General features: G+C 37.4%; 2 protein-coding genes across 2 annotated transcripts in view; one reads left to right on the top strand and one right to left on the bottom strand.

Moving 5' to 3' along the window:
- Positions 1-182: 182 nt before the first annotated feature.
- Positions 183-1,807, bottom strand: LOC117208931 (28 kDa heat- and acid-stable phosphoprotein-like). The gene is made up of 5 exons (XM_033450463.1): positions 1,610-1,807; positions 1,360-1,457; positions 870-998; positions 670-800; positions 183-595 (listed from the first exon to the last, which is right to left on the bottom strand). The coding sequence occupies exons 1-5, from the start codon at positions 1,617-1,619 to the stop codon at positions 379-381; spliced, it is 585 nt and encodes a 194-aa protein (XP_033306354.1). The 5' UTR covers positions 1,620-1,807; the 3' UTR covers positions 183-378.
- Positions 1,808-3,664: 1,857 nt separating this feature from the next.
- Positions 3,665-24,316, top strand: part of LOC117208924 (ADP-ribosylation factor-like protein 4C) — a 49,116-nt gene continuing 28,464 nt past the window's right edge. The window contains exon 1 of the mRNA XM_033450451.1: positions 3,665-4,013. The gene's annotated coding sequence lies outside the window, so the exon portion shown is untranslated. The remainder of the gene's footprint in view (positions 4,014-24,316) is intronic.

A 24,316-nucleotide genomic window follows, 5' to 3' on the forward strand; every position in this document is an offset into this window, starting at 1 on the left:
AGTTATATTTACTAAAGTAATTTAAATAATAATTATATATAATTTAAAAACTAAATATTAGGAACATCTTTCTTTGCAGATTGCAAGTAAACATAATATTTTATTGATTATTTTGTTGAATTGTCAACTTAGTAAAATAAGATTATATGTCAGGTGGGAGATATTGAATAATAATGCAGATATAGTTTAGTTATTGTAATAATTATATTTATGTATAATTAAACAAGGATATTTCCATCAAACGCATTCTGTAAATGCGCAAATTGATTCATTCAATTAGTATCAATATGAAAGTAGATTTTTTTAACTGTTCATCATTGTTAATGTAATAATAGCTGTGACATCAAATATTTTTTAATTGACTCGAGTTAAAACGTTCTAGGATTTTTTGCCAAGAGCCTTTTGCCTAAGTTCCGTTTTCCTCTGAAGAGCGAGTTCTTTTTGTTTCTTTTCAGCTTCTCGTTTTTTAGCCGCTTCTTCCCGTTGTTGTTTAACTATAGCTAATCGTGCTAGATCCGCGCGTGCTTCTTCCGTTTTACCTGCTGCGTGTAATTTCTGATAGTTTGCATATGCTCTCTGCCTTTCTAGTTGTTCCCTAAAAAAGAGGAGAAAAATGAGTTTTCCAATCTTTACATGTTACGAACTTCTGTATGTTTCATTGATTTTTACCGTTCTCTACGAGATAAATCTGGTTTCGCTGTGTCTAAAGATTGATTTAATTGAGATAATTTTTTTGCTTTCTTTTGTACCCTATTTGGATTTTCAACTTGAATTAAATTTTCTACACCCTTTGTCTTTCCCTGCAAATTAAAAGAAGAAAGGAAAATTATCATTTATCGATTATTATAAATCTCTATCGATTAATTTACCTCAGTTTCCGATTCTGATTCTGAGTCGCTGTTGGTATCTGTCCCCGAGGAACTATTATTTTTTACTGAATCACCGTGTGCTTTGGGTTCATCTTCCTCATCACTTGAACTATCCTTTCCTTTGTTCTTCTAAAAAAAACAATATCATTATAACTTTTAAATATGAAGGGTTTCGTTTACATTAATGAATTTTTATTTACCAGCCCCCTAAGTAAAATTTATGTTACATTTTTCGAAAGAACAAATGCAAGTGGAAAGAACAGATGAAACAAATCATCTAAGGATCTATCCATCGCTTTTGAGTCTTAAGAATTTTCTGAAGGTTTGTGCCCGGTTCTCTCAAACGGTTGCACATGGAGCATCGTGCTCCATGAAAAATCTCAGTAATGGTGCGCACAATCACGCTCAACCGTCAAAGGATAATTCGACCTTACGTACTTAATAATAATATCTAAGCCGTCGTGCTGTTGGTTAACTTAAAAATACTGACTCTCCACTGGAGCTTTTTTTCCTCCTGGCGTCGTTGCTCCTCCAGTTCCTCGGGGTTAGTGAAGTGACGACTCCGGCCTTTGTAACTGACATATTTACCTAGAGGAAAGCCGTTTTTTTAGATCCAAATTCGTTCGTCGAGGTCATAACATACGAAATTGCGTTTTTCTCGCCAAGAAATGTGGTGGGGAAGAAATGATGATAACTGTGTGTGTCGAGTGTGAAATAAATAATAATTTGTCCGTGCTTACCGCGTGGCATTTTTTCGAACCAATTGATCACGTCAATTTAATGATTATTGTACGGAAATTTGAAGGAAAATACCTCTTCTCCGCTGTGAGAGAGAGGAATTACGTTTAATGTCAGATTAATACTGCACTGCTGCTTATTTGGTCGTCAACCACGAGCTCTAGCGGCATGAACCATTGCATAGAATATTTGCCTGCATGGTTGGTAACGTTCGTAGGTTTATTGAAACAATTCAAGGGCAGAAATAAAAAATTTTTATTTCACAATTTGCGTATGTTACAAATATGCTAATAAGTTGATCTTTATATCGTAGCAACACGTAAACTCGATTAAATATTTAATGACTTGGTTAGAATTGAATGCTCGTCTCTACGTACGAATGTAAGTTTCATAGTTATTTATTCGTTTACTATAAATATTAATGTTTATATTTCAATGTTATTCCGATTACAATTTTCAATTTAAAATATGTAAATTTGATTATATAATCTTTGCGAAACAATAATTAACGTGTTGGAAACTTGAGCTCTGTCGTGTTTTCCGCTCTTGAACAACATACTTCATGCTTTAATGACTGATATATGTATGTAACATGTTAACGTATCAATTGCCAGATAACTTGAGCAAACTAAATTTATTTTCTCAAAAATCATATAAAATTATTCAGTTTATCTCATTTTTTATATTCCAGCTAATTTCATTTTTTTGTAACAGTTATAGATAGTAAAGTTATCGCGAGAGACACGTTTTTCAAACTAATCTCATTTCGCGGTATAAAATAACATGTGTTCATAGGATATTTATGAATTTTTTAGTTTGTCTACAAACACGAAATCGTGAAGTAATTGGATGCATCTGACACGGTTGTATTGGGTGCCAATTGGCTACTAATCGGTCAGTATTGAGTAGCAAGTGCAAGTCATTCCGTGCATGAAATTTCTCGTCAAAACACCTAACGCAGAATTTATCATGCATCTGTCTGCAATTCCAACTTACAGGTAGCGAAATTTTTTATTTTCAATTTAACCGTTTCTATTACTATGGAAATTCAATTCCTTATTAAAAAAATGTTATAGTTATAATTACAGTTAATTATTTAGTATCAGATCGTTATTAAAGTTTGAACCGAAACGTTTGTTAGATTTTTACCATTGAATTTAAATTGTAAAATTCTGATTATTATTATTTTGTATTATGAGATATGCATTTCTTTTTTGCATGTTTTTTTTTAAATTGGAAAACAAAATATGATTATTGAATAAAAAATGTTGAGAATATTAGGGCTCAAGTCTCACTACTTCGACAAGAATAGTCTTGTAGAAGCGTAAGAAATTATTTAACGACTGGTACTGGTGATTCACACTGTTCTTTTTTCTCTCGTTTATCATGTTATGCGTAAGTGGCGGTTGCTTGTTCGTGCTTGGTCACTATTGGCCACGTTCTTTTAGTCTTCAATTTATATTATTTAAGAACAATTGACTTGGTCGACCGGTTGCTTTTTAGGGGGACCAATCTGAGTTCCGACCGTCCATAATATTAAAAGAGTCATATATATAATACTTTATGTAACTTGCAATAAATTTCTGTCCCAGTATAAATTGTTCATTCTATTCATAGTTATTCATAGAATGCTATTTCAGTCCTAGAATATAATATTGATATCGCATAATTTTAGAGATTCGAATTGTTACAAATATCAATTATTTTGTATTAAATTTTCCTTATCATTTTTAAAAGATTGTTATTTTGTTGATTAGAAAATTTATGGGTTGTTGGATAGCATTATAAGATAAAAGCCATTTTTTAAATAAATATTAATCAATGAAGCAACAATCTTTCATGAAATAACAATGAAAATCTTATTAAAATTCCTTTTGCGATGTTTATAAAGTTTCCAATAATATTTCAAGATTAAATCAACTTTTTAAATAAATATTAATTGCTTTGTTTTGATCCAAATAGCGTTCGAACGAAAGCGCTTTTATTGACGATTCAATATGGTGGGCTTTTGTATCCTACTGCCACCTAACGGCGCTTTCCCAAAGTAGATTACGATTCGAAAAGGAAGCAGCCAGTCTGTTTCGGGTATTTGAACTGGTTGGATGTATACGGATCGTGTTCTTAAATGTTAGCCGGTGACTGACTGTTTTGATGTGCTCTAATGTCATTCACTTGAACAAGTCGTGAAATCGAACTCTATTTGTTCGCGAGTGCTCGCTGTTCTGTAATCGTGGAATACATCATTCGAACTTCTGTCGCTTTCGAAACCGATAATTCGATTGCTCTTTCGAGATTCGCGAGAAGTGTGTCAAAGTCGATGTAACGTGTTTCTGTGCGTCCATAGTCAACCGTAGCTGTAAGTGTCTCCGGGCTTCGGATACGGTTCCCATATTCCAATAAAAAATGGTAAGTCACCGAAAGTATCATTTCATAATATTGACGTTACAAATTATGTAATCGCGAGGAAAGTAACTTGATAGAGGAAATCATTGTGATTGTCGTTCTGATTATATTTTCGTCAGTGCTGTCAAAATATTTGGGTGTCGATAAAATCTCGATTAACCGCTTGCCCTGTGGTATGGAATCAGTAAAGCATTTTTGAGATATTTAAGGCTTCAAAAATCTACAGAATGCATATAACATGCAAAAATATATGTTTAAAATATTCAAAGTAGATCAATTATTATGACGTTTAGTAGATAAGACAAATGTTTATTCAGATTCCAATTTTTTAATTAAAAAATCAAAGAAATATAATATCGCATTCATTATGTTATTCGTTATGTGTAATGAAGTTAAATATAATAGATTCAATTTTAATTCTGACTTTAATTCAATATTACAAGATTATCGAACGGATTATCGAATATACCAATTACGTAAATACAATATTTCAATGTTTCGTCTTAGACGATATACGAATGGACCAATCACACGATATATTGTTTAAAAAGGACCAATTACAACGACAGCAGATTCTACTTGACATATGTAGGTATTAAAGTAATATTTCAGTTCAACAAGGACCAATCACGAGATATATTGTTTGAGAAGAACCAATCACATCGTTCGAAGGATATTTTACTGGTATTAAAAAATACAATTTTGATTTTAACTTCACTTCAAAATTAAAAGATTATAAATAAGTTAACTAGTTAGTTATAGTTTATCCTTTACCTCCAGTTTACGAATCATTGATATAAATTGCGTGTAACATATATGTAAATGTTTCGCATTAGATCGAAGAAGTAAATAGCTAACGTTGACGTATATGGTTAGGGAAAAATTGATATGGCAAGAGGTTAATTCGATCGAATCGTCGCAGAGCTCGTATCGCGTGTGAATGAATCTTGGACGGAGCTGTGCATCGATGATGACAGCTTCGTAGAGCAGTCAAGGTTATTTCATTTCTCTCACTGTGCCTCATGAATGGATACCTGTTCTCTTTGCCCTTTAATCACCGTAAAAAATCCTAGAAATACCATCAGATGGTATACTCGATGGAAAATCTCACGTATACACACTTTTATACTAATCTAAACGTTATTTTATGGGCATCTCTATAAATCAAGCAGCCTCGCAGATGGAATATTCCATAATTGAGAACTTGAAATGAATATAAGTAACGAACGAAGACTGATTTTTTAAATTGAAGAGGGTATAAACTATACGACGGATTGAGACTCAAGTGTCAGAACAATTTATCTTATTTAATCTTATATCTTTCCATTTACAAAATTGTACTTTAGGTGAATTATTGCTTTTACCAATATTATATTTAAGATTAAATGTTCCATTGTGACTACAGAAAGTATCGCACGTAACCTTATTTAAGCACTTTTTTTTTATCACCTCCTTTCCTTGTATCGCTTTCATAGTATTAAATTTTTGTAGTTATATGCAAGTACTACTAAATGATATGAAATTTGATATACCAAGGTATACATATAATATATAACAAGGTATATTATAACAATACAACGATGTAAAAGTACCCTTTGCAGCCACTGTATTTCTCAATTTTATCGAACAATTTTATCTTTTAAACCTATAATACATACGTCATATACTCAAATACTATGTTTTTCTACGCAAGTATTCTACGCAAGATCACGTGGAAAATACAAATTCTTAAAAACGAATAACTCTGTACAACGACAGTTCAGTTTGTAAGCAGTAAGAGCATCCCCTGGCGTATTTACGGCAGAGATGCACTTACGTGGACACTTTTAACATTCGGTTGGAGTCATTGCCACGCTTTATAAATATTCAACCGTTCTATAAACGCGTCGGCTAAGCGTCGTATCACGTGCACCGCTTCTCGTCGCGTTTTCTTACCACCGACACATATGATGCATTCTCGTCGTCGATACGGCGTTTCCTCTCGCGCCGGTGCGTGTCTCGCCACTGCTACGATGTTTTGATCGTTGCGTTGCATCTGCATACGCGTCGCGCTAATTGCTTCACGTTCCTGCCTGCCCTTAATTGTTCTCATAAATGTAACGAGCGCATCGTCTCCGTGTTACGGTGACGAATGGTCAGTTTCACGATACACTGAATATCTTACGAGCACCGGTATCGCACATTGGTCTTATTTTATTGTTTATGAAATTATACAGGGTGGTTGGTAACTGGTGACACAAGCGGAAAAAGAAGTCGAAAATATAGAATAAAAATTCCTTTTTGTTTTTTTTAAATTTTCCCATCGAGACAACGATCCACAGTGAGATCCGTTATAACGAGACGTGATACAGTGCGCGCGTACCGAGCGAAAATTCAAAGTCGATTTTCTCGAAAACAAAGCCTCGAACGAAAAATTTTTATTCTATATTTTCGACTTCTTTTTTCGCGTAGAATCACCCCCTTTCCGCTTCTACCACCAGTTACCAACCATCCTGTATATACTATGCTCGAGAATGTTTAACATTACATCGATTGTTTTTTTGCATTTTAAATTAGAATATTAAAATATCGCTGCGTAGATTAGAACGTCCTTAACATTCGCTGCCTTGTTAATTTTTTATGTTTCAGGTCAGAGTTTCTTTAGCAGTTTAGGAAATTCGTATACGAACACGATTATTTGTGCAGCGTTAAATGCACGAGTTTCCAAAATGTACAGTTTATTTATCGTGAAATCATAGAACGGTAATTTCAGTAGTTTATCTTGCAGGCATTTGATTTGGCGAAAGGCTTGCCACCAGATCATCGTAGAAATGCGATCAATTTTGCAGCAGGGGTTCACCATTGTAATGGAAGATCATACGTCTGTGGGAAAATTGGTATCATCCGTAAGCAATTCTTCCTTTCTTCTTCTTGAAACGTGCTGGCTCTCGAATCCTCACAATTTCTTACGCGTGTTCGCTTCTTGAAAATTCCAGGTTCCCAATTCTTCGTCTTCCAGCGGTCGCTTTCATGAAATTCCTCAAGGTTTATTTCACAAGAAGAGATTCAAGTCTCTAATGACAAAGCGGTTAATGGAAAGACACGATTGTGTTAAGAATTTCATCGTGACGAAACACGCAGTGATCTCGTCGAAAATAAATATATTATATACTCGTCGGTTGGGCATTATCGGCTAAGGCAAGACACGGGCACGAGGGCTCGTGCAAGTCTTTTCATTCAGAAGTAATGGATTTCCAATAATTCACGCTCACAACTAAAACCACCAGTCAAAGAGTATCGCATACATGCACGAGCACAGGGTTAAGAGTCGGGTAGCTCGGACATTTTTTCTTTTTTCTACCTTGACGATATTGAAGGCCCGTGGATTGACAGATGACGCGTTAAACGTTAACTTTGATCCCTTTATCGTCCAAGAGCTTTTGCTTTATTCCTCGTATCCTTAATTTATGCTCGGTTTATGCTCAATTCTCTGTCGTATCTTTAATACCTCAGAATTAGAATTTTCCATTCAACTTTGAAGCGTAAGAGAAAGAAAAAGTTATTCGCGTTATCGGCTAAGTAGCTTCTTAACGTCAGTTTGGTTGCTCTTACGGAACAGACTTGTAGAAGATTTTATACTTATGTAGAATTCCCTCCACTGTTTGTATTTTATTGTAAAAATTGTATTTATAGTGTTGTATGTTTAGTAATTGTAACATAGTGTTGAAGTTATTCTCTTCACAACTTCCTCCTCTGTTATGTACTATATCATACTACATCGATTATTCTCGTAATGTTAGCGTAATGTTAAATTTATATAGAGTCGTATGTAACGTTATATTCGCAATATGCGTTGGAAATGATATTCATGGTGTTAGATCCGTTCTACCTACGATTGGAATTTTTCCAAAACGGAGATAAGTACAGGAAACAATGTGCAAAATCTGCATTTATCTGGAGAATACGTTTGTCAATTTATGCAAGAATTTACGAATACTTACAACAATATCTGAAAGTAGAGATTTTTCTACTAAAGTTGAACTTTACATTCGGTTCCCTTAAATTACAAACTTTGCCACTTGGCCATTAATCTCTGCGAAGCTTCTCCGACCTGTTAATCATAATAACCGTTCTATACCAAAAATTCATCCCATACCAAAGAATCATTTTTCTTTGTTTCTTTGTTTGAATTAATCTTTCTCTGTCGAATTCGTACGAAACAACCATCTCTTCCCATCTCGAATTCGCAGTCCAAAGATCGTGCTACTTCCCCGCTAAACTTTCCGAAGCTCCTCCGATTTTCATTCATCGTAACCGTTTAATGCAAAAAATTCGTTGCCCCTCTTCCTGATTTTATCCCAAGCGATCGCGCTCCTTCTTGCTTCCAACGTACGTCGAACACTCGTTCCTCTCTGCCGATTCTGTACCAGAGAATCGTTCTTCGTCTAGATCTTCCGCGAAACATCCGTTACTTGTCAAACGTATGAAAAACCCTGTAACGAAAAAACGGTGGAAGAAGAAACGAGCGAGTGGCAAAAACACGGAGGAACGTAACGGACTCGGAAGATCGCGCGTGAAATCACTTTCGTTGTGAAAATCGGTGCGCTCGCGCATCGATGGCGCGATTATAATCGGCACGTGCAGCTAGTAACGGCATTCCTGGTTGCCGTTCCCTCGCGAAAGCGGCTTGTTTCGACGCTCTGTCCCGAGAACTAGGCGAATCCGACTCGTGTTCAACACGAGTCGCTCGATTTCATCTGGAAAATAGACGACGACCGAATGCAGAAGGCGGTGTTTTCACAGCTGCGACGATGCGTTCTGTGTTTCGCCGCTTTATCATCGTTTGTTTCTGTTGAACAATCTCGGCACGTGACGAGGAACTCGCAAACGCCACCGGTATTTCATTTCCGTCTCTACTTTCGAGAAATATTCCGCGTATCGTTGATGTTAATGAAAATAAAGTGTTACGTTTTGTTGATCAGTTTCACCTTGTAATTATACAAAATGAAATAATTATGTAGTAAAGTGGCAATGAGATGATTATAAATGACTGGAATTACCGCCTTCTGCATGAAACTAGCATAAGACTAAAACTATGTTCACGCTTTTGCTCGTTACTGTACATTTTCTATTCCACTTTCGTGAAAATACTCGGAAAATCGTGGGTATTCATGGTGTTTGGATAATCAACGAATTTATCGTAGATCGTTCGGAGATCGAATTCGAAGTTGAGATTCAGATCTTCCACGTAACAGAAGGATACGAGTTTCGTTTACAGGCAAATGATATAGCGGAGGTTGTAAGAAATGTGAAATTAATCACCATGGTTCTACGCTTGTCGAGTTTCTTCGGGATTTGGTTGCTTCGTTCCTTCCTAGCTTCGTAACGCAGCTAATTATTTTCTTTAGTATAGTATTTTCATTTTTGTTAAATTTCTAATTTTATTCGTAGGATCTTGAACGAAATTGCTGCAGATTGTCCCCTTAAAATGGAGAAATGTTTTCTTTTGTTTTACGTACAAAAGATTCGATTTTCCATTTGGAAAAATCGATTTTTACCTGATCACTGGTTGACTCTGAGTTATCCATTTTCTGCAACAGAAGCCGAACGGATAATTTCCAACATTCGTCACGCTCGGAAGTGCAGGCAGCGATCGCAGGGATTGGTTTTTCGTTTATGAGCGAGAGAGACGTTGAATGTAAATCGACGATAAATCGTGCGGAGGGTGACCATCGCGGAATACGATGCCGATGTGTTAGATTAGATTAGCTGCGATAAGACTGTGGGTTATTTATTTCGAAGCAGCCTTTCTCGAAACTCTCCACGAGCAAAACGACATACATATTCAAACAAGTGCTCAGCGTTTCTCACTCGACTGCTTCTTTGTCGAGTTAATTTAATTACACCGTGTATCGATGTATTGCGTTACCGATCACGTTACCGATTGTGATAGCAATCCTGCGATTCTATTTAAAATTCGACGCGTAGATTATTGCGAAAACTAGTTCTCAACTGCTTTGCATCTACGGCTCTTCAGGACGATGTATTTCGCATTTTCTTGGCTGAGACACGAGCCTGGTACGCTTTATTCGAGGCAGCTGAACTTCCATATTTTAAAATTCAACTTTGAACTTCGTTTGGAGAACACGTCGTTCCATTTTTTGATCGCTGTACGTTATACATTGATCGGTCAGCTGTTGTAAAAGCGCGTAGGTAAAACGCGTGGCGGAAAGTAAGCGATGACGAGTATACTCGTCAAACACAGAGCGTGCCTGACTCTTATAATAACAGAATCGAGTCGTAACGAAACGACTGTTTTGATCTTTAACTTTACGCAATTCCTTTGTGACGAGTATACTCGTCAGAAACAGCTGACTGGTTAAAGACCAATAACGTCTCGTCGATAAAACGCGAATTTGTACAACGCTAAACGTAAGTTTAGTATTCTTAAAATAAAATCCTATTTATTCTTCTTTCGATAGCATGCAGTTGTACATATTGAAGAATTAAACACGTGAATGTACATTTAGAGGCCAAATTTCAACTTTCTCAACAGTGGAGAGATAAATAACGAAGTAAGCGTTGTATATTTTCCGAGTCGTCTTCGTTAGCGAGTGATTGTTTAATTATTATCTGAGAACCCCGCATGGGTTAAGGTCAGGGCAAGTGTGAAGAAAGTGAAGAAAGCGAGTTGTCTTTGACGCGAGGGTGAGAACCAAGAGGGTGCTCAAAGGTTTATTTAGCTCTCTGCTACGAGTGTTAGTTTTTTGTTGTTTGAGATAAATCCAGGGATACTCTCCCTCTTCCGAAATCTTCTCTTTTTCTCTTCTTAGATATACCATTCCTATTTTAGAATTTTCTTCCTGACTCTGACATTCTTACTTTGGGAATTTCTACTGTGAAATTTTATTTCTACGGTATTTTGCTCCTGGAACGTATATACACGAGTAAAACGTTTAGTAATATTCTGCTTTCGTAGGATTTTTAAAACACGAGCGAAGACGAATAGAATGAGAGATCAGGAAGGAGGAACGTTCTTCTGCCTGATAAAACAGATTTGTGAAATCATGGCACGTACTTTTTCTCTTTTTCGTTGGTCCACTAGATTTTTGCCCGAGTATCATCCGGAGCGAGCAATTGAGCATAATCGAGTGACCAATTAAAACCAGGATTCTTTTTGTAAGGGAATTTAAAGCGACGCGACTACGTCGTCCAGTTAAACAAATAGGGCAATCAAAGGGACACCCTTTAGATTGCAGGGAAACGATGCGGATGAGTCGAATAATTCAATAAAAGAGGGTCCCTGTCTGTGGATGTCGTGGACCGAAGGTCATCCAGAAAATCAGACAGTCAAATCGTAGAGTTTACTTTCTGAAGTATCATTAGCTTCGAACGAAAGCTCATCTTGACATTAATTTGTAGATAGATAAGGCAATTAAGAAAATTCTCGCGGAATTTATGTAATAAATTGCAAGTTGGTGATCGCTTCAAATTGCAACAATCTATGTCGAAAATTGTATACACGGTGGTTGGTAACTGGTGGTACAAGCGGAAAGGGGGTGATTCTACGCGAAAAAAGAAGTCGAAAATATAAAATAAAAATTTTTCGTTCGAGGCTTTGTTTTCGAGAAAATCGACTTCGAATTTTCGCTCGGTACGCGTGCACTTTATCACGTCTCGTTATAACGGATCTCACTGTAGATCGTTGTCTCCATAGAAAAATTTAAAAAAAAAAAAAGAATTTTTATTCTATATTTTCGACTTCTTTTTCCGCTTGTACCACCAGTTACCAACCACCCTATATATACCTTGTAAAATTTTCATCAAGGAATACTACGAGCTAATATTCCTGCAAGTCTCAGAATATCGTGAAACATTGTTCGAGAAATATCGGAAGGTAACATTTTTCCAAGCCTTAGATATTGCAAAGTATCCAGCAAAGTCACTAGATAAAACAACGAACTAGAGAGTTTTCGTTTAACCAGTTGGCTGTCTTTAACGAGTATACTCATCACGAAGAAACGGCAATAGTCCGTGTTACGACGAGTATACTCGTCGTCGCTTACTTTTTACAAATTCTAGGCACGCAGTTGTCAAAGTTTTTAAACAGGTCCCAACAGCTAACTGGTTAAGAGTTTTATGAATTCTTATGAAAGAGAAGATGCAGGAAGGAAACGTTTGGCCTATTTCAATTCTTTTCATTATTTACTCAAAGATTATTGGTAGAAACTTGCCAAGCACGTTCTCCTCGTCGTCATAGATCTTTCGCTATAGATAGCAATTTTATAAAACGGTCTAACGAATAAAGCCTTAAGAAACGAGATAAACGGCGGTATTTTCACGGAACTCGAAGAACATAATAAGCTTCGCTTCCACAAAGAATATTATCAGAAATCGTTTTGTGGATAGTTCTGCAACGATCGAACCCCTTTCTGGTCGCGGCACAGCGAACGAGCAGCGGAAAGGGAGAGGCGGATTATTCGCTGGCTCGGCGTCTCTGCTTGCATGGTCGACAGAACCCAGTGCGGAGTTGCGATTCTCGATTACGAACTCTCGTTGACCGGGTAAAGAGTTTCCAGACTGCTTTTCCTCTGTAAACACGACCGCCATCCGGCCATCGATCCGCTGCAAGTTTCATGATTCCCGCGTTTCTTGATCACCACCGCGCTCGTTCGATTCTTGGAATTTCAAATTGCTAATCGTAAATCCGAATGTCTGTAAATACGTCTAACTTGTGTATGAGATATTCCTCGGAATCGATGATATCTGTCCGAGTATTTATGGTTTTCGAAGCGTGCCGAAGGTATACTTTCGCATATACAGAAATGAACAGAAGCGTAGAACAAAGAACAAAGCACGACGAAAGAGAGTGCGTCATCTAGGAATCGAAGAGGCTCTCGCGTGTGCAGGACGATCGATCTTTGCAAACGTATTTGCAATTGCGGACTATCCGAGCGTGTTGGCGCGATACCAGCGATTTTTCTACTTTCCACGGTTGTTCGTACTTTGAATCTCAGCGAAGAAGTTTCAGCTGTGCCCCGAAGAAGCGAATTGTAACGTTGACGAAACACGTTGGCGCAAAAGTGCAACGAGTGACACGATTGAATGAAACCAAGTTGCTTCCGCGTCGATAAGACGAATTTAACACGACTTCTGTTGATTTATACGTCGATCCAGATTGGTTAAACACGTACGAAGGTCTCTTGTCGCGTTCCGGAACAAGTGATAAATTTGTTTGATCAGTTTATCAGCCCCGAGGAAGATTTTCAGACGGTGGAAGGCGGTGGAGAACGTGGCTCGAGGCACGTCTTACTTACACGATGCTCTATTTACGGAGAACGTCTCGACGTTATGTTAATCAGAAAAATAATTTATGCGAAGACAAACACGTGCGACTTTGCATGAGAAAATTTCTTATCTTCAGGATCCTCGTCGAATAACCAAGTATATACATATATGTAGAAAATCATGGGTGAAACTTCATTTTCGAGCGCACCGATTTTTCTGACCTTTATCCGCTTAGCTATTTTCGACGAGTATACTCGTCACGAAGGAATGGCGATATTCTGTGTTACGACGAGTATACTCGCCATGCGTAAGAACTAGTTACAATTTGCTGTTTAAGTTGGAATTTTAGCGAGAACTAAAATATATTCGTAAATTTTAAAATGTTTCGAATATTTGAATACCACAGTAATTGAATAATCGAATACTAATTTTATCGCACGGAAATCATTATTTCGAAACTTGTACATGGAAACGAAGTTTCACCAAAATCATTCGAGTCAAGGAAGATGGACCACAGAGGAAGGTCAGTTGGAGCGTGTACAGATACTTGCAGCGTTTATTCCAATTTTCACGGCGCGAATGTATAGGAAATCAATATTTTCAGGCGACGAGCTGCGTTACGACAGCACCGATGCAGCCAGCAATAAACGCAATCTGATCAGATAATTGCTCGAGCTTATTCAATGGGTATTTCAGCCTATTTGAGGCTGATTCTTTCGTCAATAAAGATCGTCAGCCGGAAGACGTTATCCACGGTCGTTCCTTCTTCGTTGGCCATGTGAATGCTCATCGGAAAAAAGAAGACGCTCGTGAGACGAGGCAGCTCGAGGAACGAGCTTAACTTCACGCCTCTAATCGAGAACAAGGTCGACGATGACAGAGTGTTGCGAAAGGAAGAGCGTTAAAAAGGTGGTACGATAGTGTCAGGATGTGGAAGGATTCGGATACCATTTGTTTAGACTGTTCGGTCTCCTAGAAACGACCACGTCCTCGTCGATGTGCCGTTGTAAGGACGGGGGCTGGTTGGAACGCATGCGCCCCTTTGCCAGTCGATAACACCACCGATACGACATAGCAGCACCGAGGCAACCAGCCGCGTTGCCAGCTGCAACATTGACACAGCGATCCACTTTGCTAATCTCGGTGTCATCCTGTTAACTCTTGGCCAACGACCACTTCGATATGCTTAGAAACAGCTGTGGCCTCTCTCTCTCTCTCTCTCTCCTTCTCTCTCTATTTCTCTGGATTTATGAGCTACTTAGGAATCTTTGACTGGTAGCGGTGGTGGCTCAAGATTTGTTCTTTTGTTTTTGTCTTTTTAGCTATTTGATAGTTAGAGGAGTTTTAAGACAGGGGCGTGTTTTGAAACCTTTAGGAATAACTTAGGAATCTTTGTTTGGTAACTTCCTACTGCAATTTTCATTTAACCAGTTTGACTGTTAACTGTTTGATAGTTAGGCGAGTTTTAGGCAGAGGCTCATTTTGGAATGTCTGTTGGGATAACTCAGGAATCTTTGCTTGAGAGCAGTGGTTCGAGATTTTTCTTGCTACAACTTTCTCTTAACTGTTTGATAGTTAGGGGAGTTTTAAACAGAGGCGTATTTTCGAATTTTTACTTTGTAGGGACAACAGAGGTTTCCACATCTTTCTTCAACTATTTGATACTTTAGTTAATGTGACCTTCGGTAGAGATGCATTTTGGTGTCTTCTTGTCTCGGTTGAAGTTGTTTTAACCGTATATTCGATGTTAGGCAGATCTTTAAATAGCGCTGCTATTTTCGAATCTTTGGTTGATAAAGTGAGAATTGGTGACTGAGGGTTGGTCTTGGGGGGATGATGGAGGATCGATGACTAAGGGTTCAGCTTCGTTTCGCTATTTGGCCCTTGAGATAATTTTAAGCAGCCGTAGTATTTTGGAATCTTTAGGAGCTAAGGGTGGCTGAGCATTCGTTTTACCACAGTTTCTTTCAATAGTTTGATGTTTAAGGAAATCTTAAGTAAGATTGGTATCTTGGGATCTTCGGTTACTAGTTTACTTTTTTAGCTATTTATATTTATTTCTTCTTTTTTTGTTTTTGTTCTAACGTATCTTGTCAATCTGAAGCTCGATCGACAAAGAATCAGAATATCAAACTCCTTTTTCCACAGTAAAGGAATGTTTCTCTTTAGACATTTTTCTCTAACACGTGCATTCGATAAATTATCCATGCAAAGGATTCTAATTCGGGTGAAGCTTATTCGGTTGAAACGTAGTGCCGTGCACATTTCAGGGACACTGTCAGGCGCCAGTGGTGCAATTTCCCCGTGAGTCGATCAGAATTGCTCGAATTAGACCGGCGGTGTCGTCGAACTTTGAACACACTGAATCACAGGAAACGCTGCCGTTTTTAACTTTACCAATCCGGCTCAAAGCGTTTTTCAGAGTTCCACGGTTGCTTTATATTTCAAAATTCTCACTAGGTCGTTGATCCATTTTTCTAACAGAAGTAAATTATATTAGTGCGATGAAAGTGGTATAAATATAAACAGTTGTCGCATATTATTATCCCTTATTTTTATAGCATCGTAGTTTTAGAATCCATCGAACAATAAGAATATCCTCAGCTCGCCAATGAAGTAAAAATAAAATTGTAGATCTCTGCAGTCAAATTCTTGTCAAAGGAAGATATCGGAATTAATGAAAAATTGCACAGAATGCACAAAATATTGGAAAATGCTTGTCTGCTTCTTCGATTATGTTTTCAAAGAAACAAATTTGCATAAAAAATTCGCGGACTAATAATCAATCTCGGTATCGCATTAATATTAATATTAATAAAGAGAATACAACAGGAAAAAATTACTGAACAAATTCGAATGTTCTAATGCTTCGGTAAGGCGGTGCGAATGCTTCGAGCGCGTGAAATGCGAGGAAAACAAATTAACACGTCGTACGTAGTATACTTTCGTTCGACAAGTTGGATTAACCAGTTAGCTGTTGCGAGCTCTTTGAAAAGTGTGTACCTAAAATACATCGCAACAACTAAGTGATGACGAGTATACTCGTCAAACACAGACTAAGTGAGAAATGACTGTTCTATCTTTTAACTTTATTACTGCAATTTACTGCAATTGCTAAATTGCCATTCAAACAGCAAATTGTAACTACTTTTCACGCATGACGTAAGATAGAGTATTGTCATTTCTTCGTGACGAGTATACTCGTCAAAAACAACTAACTGGTTAAGTAGGTCGAGCAAGATCGATTTCTGATCGGAAACAAGCGTTCCTAGCGGATGAAGGATCGAGGATCACGACGAGAGTTTTGGATGGTCTCGTCAAACAGGCACCTGTTTCGTTTCTGACATATCCGAAACGAGGTGGAAATCGGGCTAACGGTCCTTTCGGAGAAAGGACAACTCGTTTCTCTCGTTCGTTACCTAGATTAAGCTCAACAAAGTAAACGCCGATACACGGCGTGTGATCGAGCCACGTGCGCCTAAAATTTACCGCCGGGAGGACCCTTTCTCTTCTTCTAGATTTATTAAACGCCTTCGACGAGACCTCGTCGGGCGTCGTCTTCATCCTCTCGACCATTCCCTTTCACAAATCGCTGTGCTATTAGTAGTCTGCGGATATTTATGTAATTTCACAATGTTACGAGATTAATCGAAGAGTCATTGTAAAAAACGCTGTAATCGCCAAAAAATTGAAAAATCATAATTATCTTATTGGGAAATGTTTTACGTGGCAATGAGAATGCTATAGTACAGAATTTAAGTGTAATTTCCCTTTCTAAACAGTTATTAACCAGTTAGCTGTCTTTGACGAGTATACTCGTCACTAGAAAATGGCAATATTTTGTGTTACGATGAACCCTGTTAATAGTGAAATTAAAAAATAAAACAGTCGTTTCGTTGCAACTTAACTCTATGTTATAACAGCCATACATACCCTGTGTTTGACGAGTATACTCGTCACGAGAAAGTGGCAATATTTTGTGTTACGATGAACCCTGTCAATAGTGAAATTAAAAAATAAAACAGTCGTTTCGTTGCAACTTAACTCTATGTTATAACAGCCATACATACCCTGTGTTTGACGAGTATACTCGTCACGAGAAAGTGGCAATATTTTGTGTTACGATGAACCCTGTCAATAGTGAAATTAAAAAATAAAACAGTCGTTTCGTTGCAACTTAACTCTATGTTATAACAGCCATACATACCCTGTGTTTGACGAGTATACTCGTCACGAGAAAGTGGCAATATTTTGTGTTACGATGAACCCTGTTAATAGTGAAATTAAAAAATAAAACAGCCGTTTCGTTGCAATTTAACTCTATGTTACAACAGCCATACATACCCTGTCTTTGACGAGTATACTCGTCACTAGAAAATGGCAATATTTTGTGTTACGATGAACCCTGTTAATAGTGAAATTAAAAAATAAAACAGTCGTTTCGTTGCAACTTAACTCTGTGTTATAACAGCCATACATACCCTGTGTTTGACGAATATACTCGTCATCGTTTGCTTTTTGCGACGCGTTTTACGTACACGCTTTTCAGAGAGCAGCAGCTAACTGGTTAATAACGTTGGAAAATTGTGTTACAACGTCGTCTCTGTAGAGAAAAATATAGGTGCGAATAAACGTTAGATAATCGTTTCTTGGCTTTTGTCTGTGCCATCTGTCTAAACGAATGAAACATCGAGTTTTCTTTACAACTAAGAGGCGGCACACGCAGACTTTTCTATGGATACACTTTCCTTTTTCACAATTTGGACTACGTTAATGCGTAAGGTTCCTTTTCCCTTCTGAAAAACTTGTTTCTTACTGGCGCTTACAGCGCTTTCCACAAACACTCTTCGGTTCCAGGATTTCCACTAAATGTTATCATGACAACTTTGGTTACTTTTCTACATTTTCGAATGTTGCATGCATTTCGCGTGTTCCGTTCATTTGACCGATTATTTGGGAAATAATTTTCCAAATAAGATACTAATCAGTGAAAATCGAATATCTATACGTTCTCATGTCTTCGTTGATGAAACGACGGCGACAAAGAGAGAAAGAGGCTATTGCAGATAAAAAAGATGGGAAGTAGAAGAAACGCAAAGAAGTTCAGTATCAAGAAGAAATTATTCGGATATAAGAAATTTTCTAACGCGACAGCTTTCATAATTTACACGTCGCCATTCATCGAACTTTCATTTCCAGGACGGATTAGTCCAAAAATATCTAAAGAGAAATTGTACTATTCCTCAGCGAAGGAACGTGATACTTTTCACCAAGAACCGTGGCATCTCTCACCAAGAATCGCAACAATTATTCTCGATTAGCACGAGTGGAACGTAGAAGATTAAAAAAAGTATAATCACATTGGATCTCGCGATAAAGACTTATACGAAGCAACAGATTGCAAGACAACGGTGTCCTTTGCATATGCGTTGATTGCCTGCGTTGACAATTCATCTGCTGGCAAGCTTAATTCGTTATTAGCATTTCTTGCCGGTGAATTGAGCTCGTTAAGCTCTTCTATACGCTAAAGGTAACCTCTAACGACTAACAATGGGTCCCCTTTTTACCTCTTATTTAGAGCTCCATGTTTTTCCATTACACCATATTAACATTCAAGTAGGAACTGGATAGATTATAGTTAGGCTTTGTCCCGTTTATGCGGGACATTGATAAGGAAACGCGGGTAAAGGAAGACTGAGATCATTGGTGTACTGTTTTAACGTGATATCGGGTGTTAGACATAATAGAGATAACATTTAAGAATCATTAAAATTGAGAGAGTTGTATGGAGGTTTTTGTTAATACAAAGTTTCATTGATTTTTTGCAAATTTTTTTCCATAAAATCACATTAAATTGCTGGCACATTTTATATTAAAATAAAAGCAATTAAAATTAAGGGTCACTTATTTTAGAATGCGCCATAAATTCATAGACAATTGACGAACATGAAATTTGAATGTAAAATCTATGCCTTTCACTCGTATCAATTATTTTATTAATTTTCGCCGATTGTTAGACACTTTTTTTATAATAGCAAGTTGTTGTATTCTCCGTTTAGGAATCATTGAGAAAATCCTGCAAATTTATACATTTTCTTCATCTTTTTAGGAAACTATCGTACTTTGATTTCCTGTTTAATCTCATTAGGGATCGATAAAGTTGAGAATCCTAGAAATAAAATTTTCAGTTAATATTGTATCGAGGTTTTTATTAGTTTTCTCTAACTTCTCGATTTTTTACAAAGACAAATTATCGTATTATTGTTAATAATCTTTAAGACGAAAAATCCTTCGAATCTCATTAATTTTCTCTATTATCTGCATAGTTTTTCTACATCAAACATCCATGGTATTTTCATTCCTCTTTAAAGTTTCATTAACCGGTTTGCTGTTGCGACCTCTTTGAACAAAGGAGAGAAAAATTACTTTGTTCAATTATGTACAGTTTTTTTTTTATAACAATTATTCATATCTTTTTATTTGTTCTGAAACAAACATCTGAAAACATCTGAAAATTTACAAACATATTTCAGTTTTCACTAGATCGCAATTTAAACGGCAAATTGTGACTACCTTTTAAGCACGACGAGTATACTCGTCGTAACACGAAATATCGCCATTTCTTCATGACTAGTATACTCGTCAGAAACAGCTAACTGGTTAAAGATCGATAAAACTGAGAAACCTGCAAATAAAACGTTGATTCGCAGTCGTATCGAGAATTCTTGTCAAATTTCTCTCATTTCCGAGTACCTGTTCGATAAGAACAAATTACAGTATCTTGGTTTCTTCCTGTATAACGTTAGGTAACAAGTGGAGAATAGATCCGGAACAGAGCTCGTAGAAAACACATAGGATGAATGACCGTGTGTCACGTGTGAATTTTTCAGCAAGTGTAACCACGTATACGCATCAATAAACTGATACAGGGGAAGAAGTGAAAGCGAGGTAACGCGTTGGAAACGGGACTCCTTTATTATATAAACCCGGCGTCGAACGATAAATCGCGATTGTTGATTCGAACAGCAGGGATTCACAGTCACGATGGATTTTGAAACTGAGATGTATGTATTCGATATCTTCGTTCTTCGATCGATTCAACTTGCTCGAAAAATATTTCCATCGGCTTTCACGACTTCGTTCGACACTCGTCCGCAAACGGCTGAACGTGAAACTTTTCAAGCTAATTCGCGAGTTTTACGATCGATAATAAATTCTTCGTTATGTCTTCTTTCTCTTTTTTGGCAAAGAAATTGCCAATGGACTTCTGGGTGAAACTTTGAGGTTCGAGAAAACGTGTACCATTCGGCTAATAAAGAAAGAGCAAGCCTCTATACAGTACAGGCTAATGAAGTTGTAAACCGAGGTGTAAAAAGAGGAGTAAAATTTGTCTCGATTTCTTTCGGTTACATTAATTCGAATAGAAATTTCCGGCTAATAAGAATTTTATGGATGCTTCTACTCGTTGTTGTTCTATCATAAACAAACATAAAGTTCTATTCGAAAGTAAAATTGTAAAATTCAATCCTTGAGGAAAAAGAAAAAAAAAGAGAAAAGAAAGAACACTTAATGTGAATATCACAAATCCTCCCACGTAATGTTCGCCACGAGGAAAAACATATAATCTCAGCTGTCAGTTGGAGCAATAAAACGAGCAAAAGTTAACAATTATCCCAGCAGGAAATAGTAAAGTATCTTGGCGTATATTTAGACAGGCTATGGAAAATGTATACTGTCGAAAAGAGAGAACATTTGGACGAAAAATACCAAGAGATCTTTGGTATCTGATCGGCCCAAAATACCAATTGTCAAACATAAACAAATTATGAATATACAAGACAATACGAAAGCCAATTTGGCCACACGCCAGCCAACCATGCTCCACAGCCTCTGGCTCTAACGTAAAAATTATAGGAAGATGGCGAGACAAAAAGCTAAGAGCCATTACGAATGTAGATTGTATATTCCGAACCGCTAAATCAACAAGAAAACCGGCATTCCGACAGTAAGGGAAGTAATCATCCAATTTAGCAAAGGGTACCAATCGCGACTACACACTCGTCCCGACAGTCTTGCAGCGAATCTTCTGAACACATCCGAGCAACGCAAGCTAATGACAAAATAAATGACAACGTGGTACACCAGCGTGTGTGTGTACCACCACTTATTCACTTTCATCGAGGCATATATAAACTGCCATAAATAAAAAAATAAATCTCATAAATAAAAATTCGAACGAGGATCTTAGGCTCGATCGGAGCCTTTGATATTTGGAGAGCCTGGAGAAATTTGTAATAAAGCGAATAATTTTTGCACGAAATTGATCGACGATGATCAATTAGCTTTTCAGTTATCGTGTGCGTCACGTTTAAACACGTTAAATCACGTTAACACAGCTTGGAGAAACACACGTTTAGAAGCAACGTACGTGCTCCCGTCATCGATTCTTAAACCGTGACGCATCTGACAAAACAGGCGGCAGTATTCCTTGGAATTCGGCTTTCTAAGTCTGGAAGTATATTTCTGAAATGTTTTACCTTCGATTCACGTGGAAGATATTTCCTCGATTTTTCTTCTTAACTGGTTACGCGAGAAACTACCCTTAAGAAAAGGAAAGAGGAGAGCGCGTAAGGACGATTACAGCGGATTTAACAATTTTCTGGAACGTTTGGAATTTCCTGGACTAAAACCAGGCAACAATATCGAACACGATCCCATTGATAAGCCGATCACTCAATTGATAAGGAAGAGCAACCGACCCGCTTTCCTCAGACGTGTTCGTGTTAGAAGCGATACGTCTTCGGCTCGTGGCCCATTTACCCAGTTCATTATGCTCATGGATGCGTGAAAAGCTGAGCCGAGCGATTTCACGTAATTTTCTCGCGTTGGACAGCATCCGCGTCGAAGAATAAAACCTCCATAACTTCAACAGTTGCATACGACGAGCTGCATGCCCAACAGCGTTATTAATAATAATGGACGTCGTTAGGAAACTGCACGGGACTGGTGAATTCTTAAATTAAAGCCCCGCTGTAGTTCAGAGTATGCGCGATGGTTGGTTATTCCCCGGAGAACGAGATTCCTGGGTACGTTTGATAAATCGTGCAAAATTAAACAGTTAGATAAATTGTTTGGTCTTTCTCTGTTTTCAAGATCTTAATAGGTTTTGTTATCTGCGTGTACAGTGATCCGCCACAGTATTCGAATACTACAGGTGGAAAAGTTTTACGAGCTTATTAAAGCTGGTTGGCTAGTATTACAGTTATTAGTCTTGCGTGCTATAGAAAATATTTTGAGATTCGATTAGCAGTGTAAACGAGACTATCATAGTTATAGCGATGGAATTTCCAAACGAATTTTAAACATCTGCAAATATGTGTTATAGAAGTAACAAGATGCTTAGGGCAAGTGTGTATTTATCAAAAGATTGATAAGCCACATCGATAATCTCGGCGAAGAATGCAAAGTCACAGACCACTAGCCGTGAGATTAAACGTGCAAGCTAATTTTCGTTATAATTCCCATCACGGTTTGGACAAATTCGCGCAGAATTCGAAATGAAAAGTCCACCTCCCGCTAAAGGATAATTGAAAACTAACAAAAACCAGTGGAAATCAGATCACTTCTTCGACAAAGAAGTTCCAAGAGAATCAAACATTATCTCCTTAATGAACGTCTTCTCTATTAACCGAACTGAAATTTTTTCTATCAACCGCTCTTTCACCGAATTCGATATTTTCTTATTATTTCGTACAAATTTCGAATAAATAATTATTTACCAATCTTGAAAACGAATCTTGAGGATCCAACGTAATTTAGATATTGCAGCTGTGTCTTCTCGTTGCTGCAAATCCTTCGGCCGCTATGAATATCGTTCAGGCAAGGTATTTATAGTTTTCTACAGTAATCTGGATAGCTAGAAACTTAGAAGTGTGAAAAAAGAGTTCTTCGACGAGTTTAATTGACGAAGATCGGTGATCCTTGAAGTAACGATCATCTGGTCTCCGCGATCTTCAAGGCTGTACCTTCTTTTTCTCCGTGTATTTGTACGCAAGAGTAAGTTTACGGGCCGACAGGTCTGTTACATCAGTGTAACGGTATGTTATCGAGCATCATCCCGGTTCACTGCGTCATGAGTTCTCCGGGTGAACAACTTGTACTGCTACAGAACTCCGCTCTGATCCTCCACTTTTTTCCCCTTCTGGTATTAATTTCAACCGAGTCGATCGTTTTTATTCGCGGAAGATGATGGAACAGCGACACGATAGGTGGCGGGCTTCCAATTGCTGAAATCGTAGTTTTGTTGTACAGTCGTGCTGCGACGTGTTCACGGTTGAATCGCGAAGGAATAAATTCTGGTTGGATAGGCGATATTTTCGAAATCTAAGCATGAAATATTTCTTCGTCGATTTAAATTTACATTTTCATACTAGTATACTTTGATCTTGGCTCAAGTTCGAACATCTTTTAGACTTATCATCGACTCAATGTTAGCCTTAAATTCGAGTTTCGCTTTAAACTTAACTTCACACTTACTCTCTATTTAATCCTAGACTTCTTTCGACCAAACCTTAACTTAGTTTAACTTCAATGAACGTGACGAGTTGAATCGAACGTGTTGAACTTTGTCCTGGACTTATACTTTTCATTTAGTTTTACATTTATTCTTACTCGTTTTTCACTTGATTTTGACGACTCGTCGTTTCGGTTGATTATGAACTTCTTTAACTTAAATTTTAACTTATCATCGACTTAACTTTAAACTTGCCGTTAATTTAATCTGAGATTCAGTGTCCAATTCAACTTCGCAGTCTTTTTTCATTCATCGCCAGTCTTAGATGTACTTTTGAAAGAACTTCAAACTCGAACCTGCGTTTATCTTCGTGCAAATCCTAAGCGTGTGTTCGAAAATTCTGCTATCTAGTTTCTTATTATCTAGTTTTAATCGTCGAATGTTAAAGATGCGTGTTATTCTTTTAAGGTGATATTTAATTCACGCATTCGATTAATTGCAGTTTAATTAACGTTCCTTAAATAGT

Source organism: Bombus bifarius, unplaced genomic scaffold, assembly GCF_011952205.1.
Source record: "Bombus bifarius isolate JDL3187 unplaced genomic scaffold, Bbif_JDL3187 scf7180000007966, whole genome shotgun sequence".
Taxonomy (NCBI): domain Eukaryota; kingdom Metazoa; phylum Arthropoda; class Insecta; order Hymenoptera; family Apidae; genus Bombus; species Bombus bifarius.

What these genes read in the sequence shown, in the direction of transcription:
- LOC117208931 (XM_033450463.1), bottom strand. An exon ending in AAAAAAAGCTCCAGTGGAGA is followed by an intron (nt 999 to 1,359) that starts GTCAGTATTTTT and finishes TGTTTTTTTTAG; the next exon opens with AAGAACAAAGGAAAGGATAG. An exon ending in GATTTATCTCGTAGAGAACG is followed by an intron (nt 596 to 669) that starts GTAAAAATCAAT and finishes CCTCTTTTTTAG; the next exon opens with GGAACAACTAGAAAGGCAGA.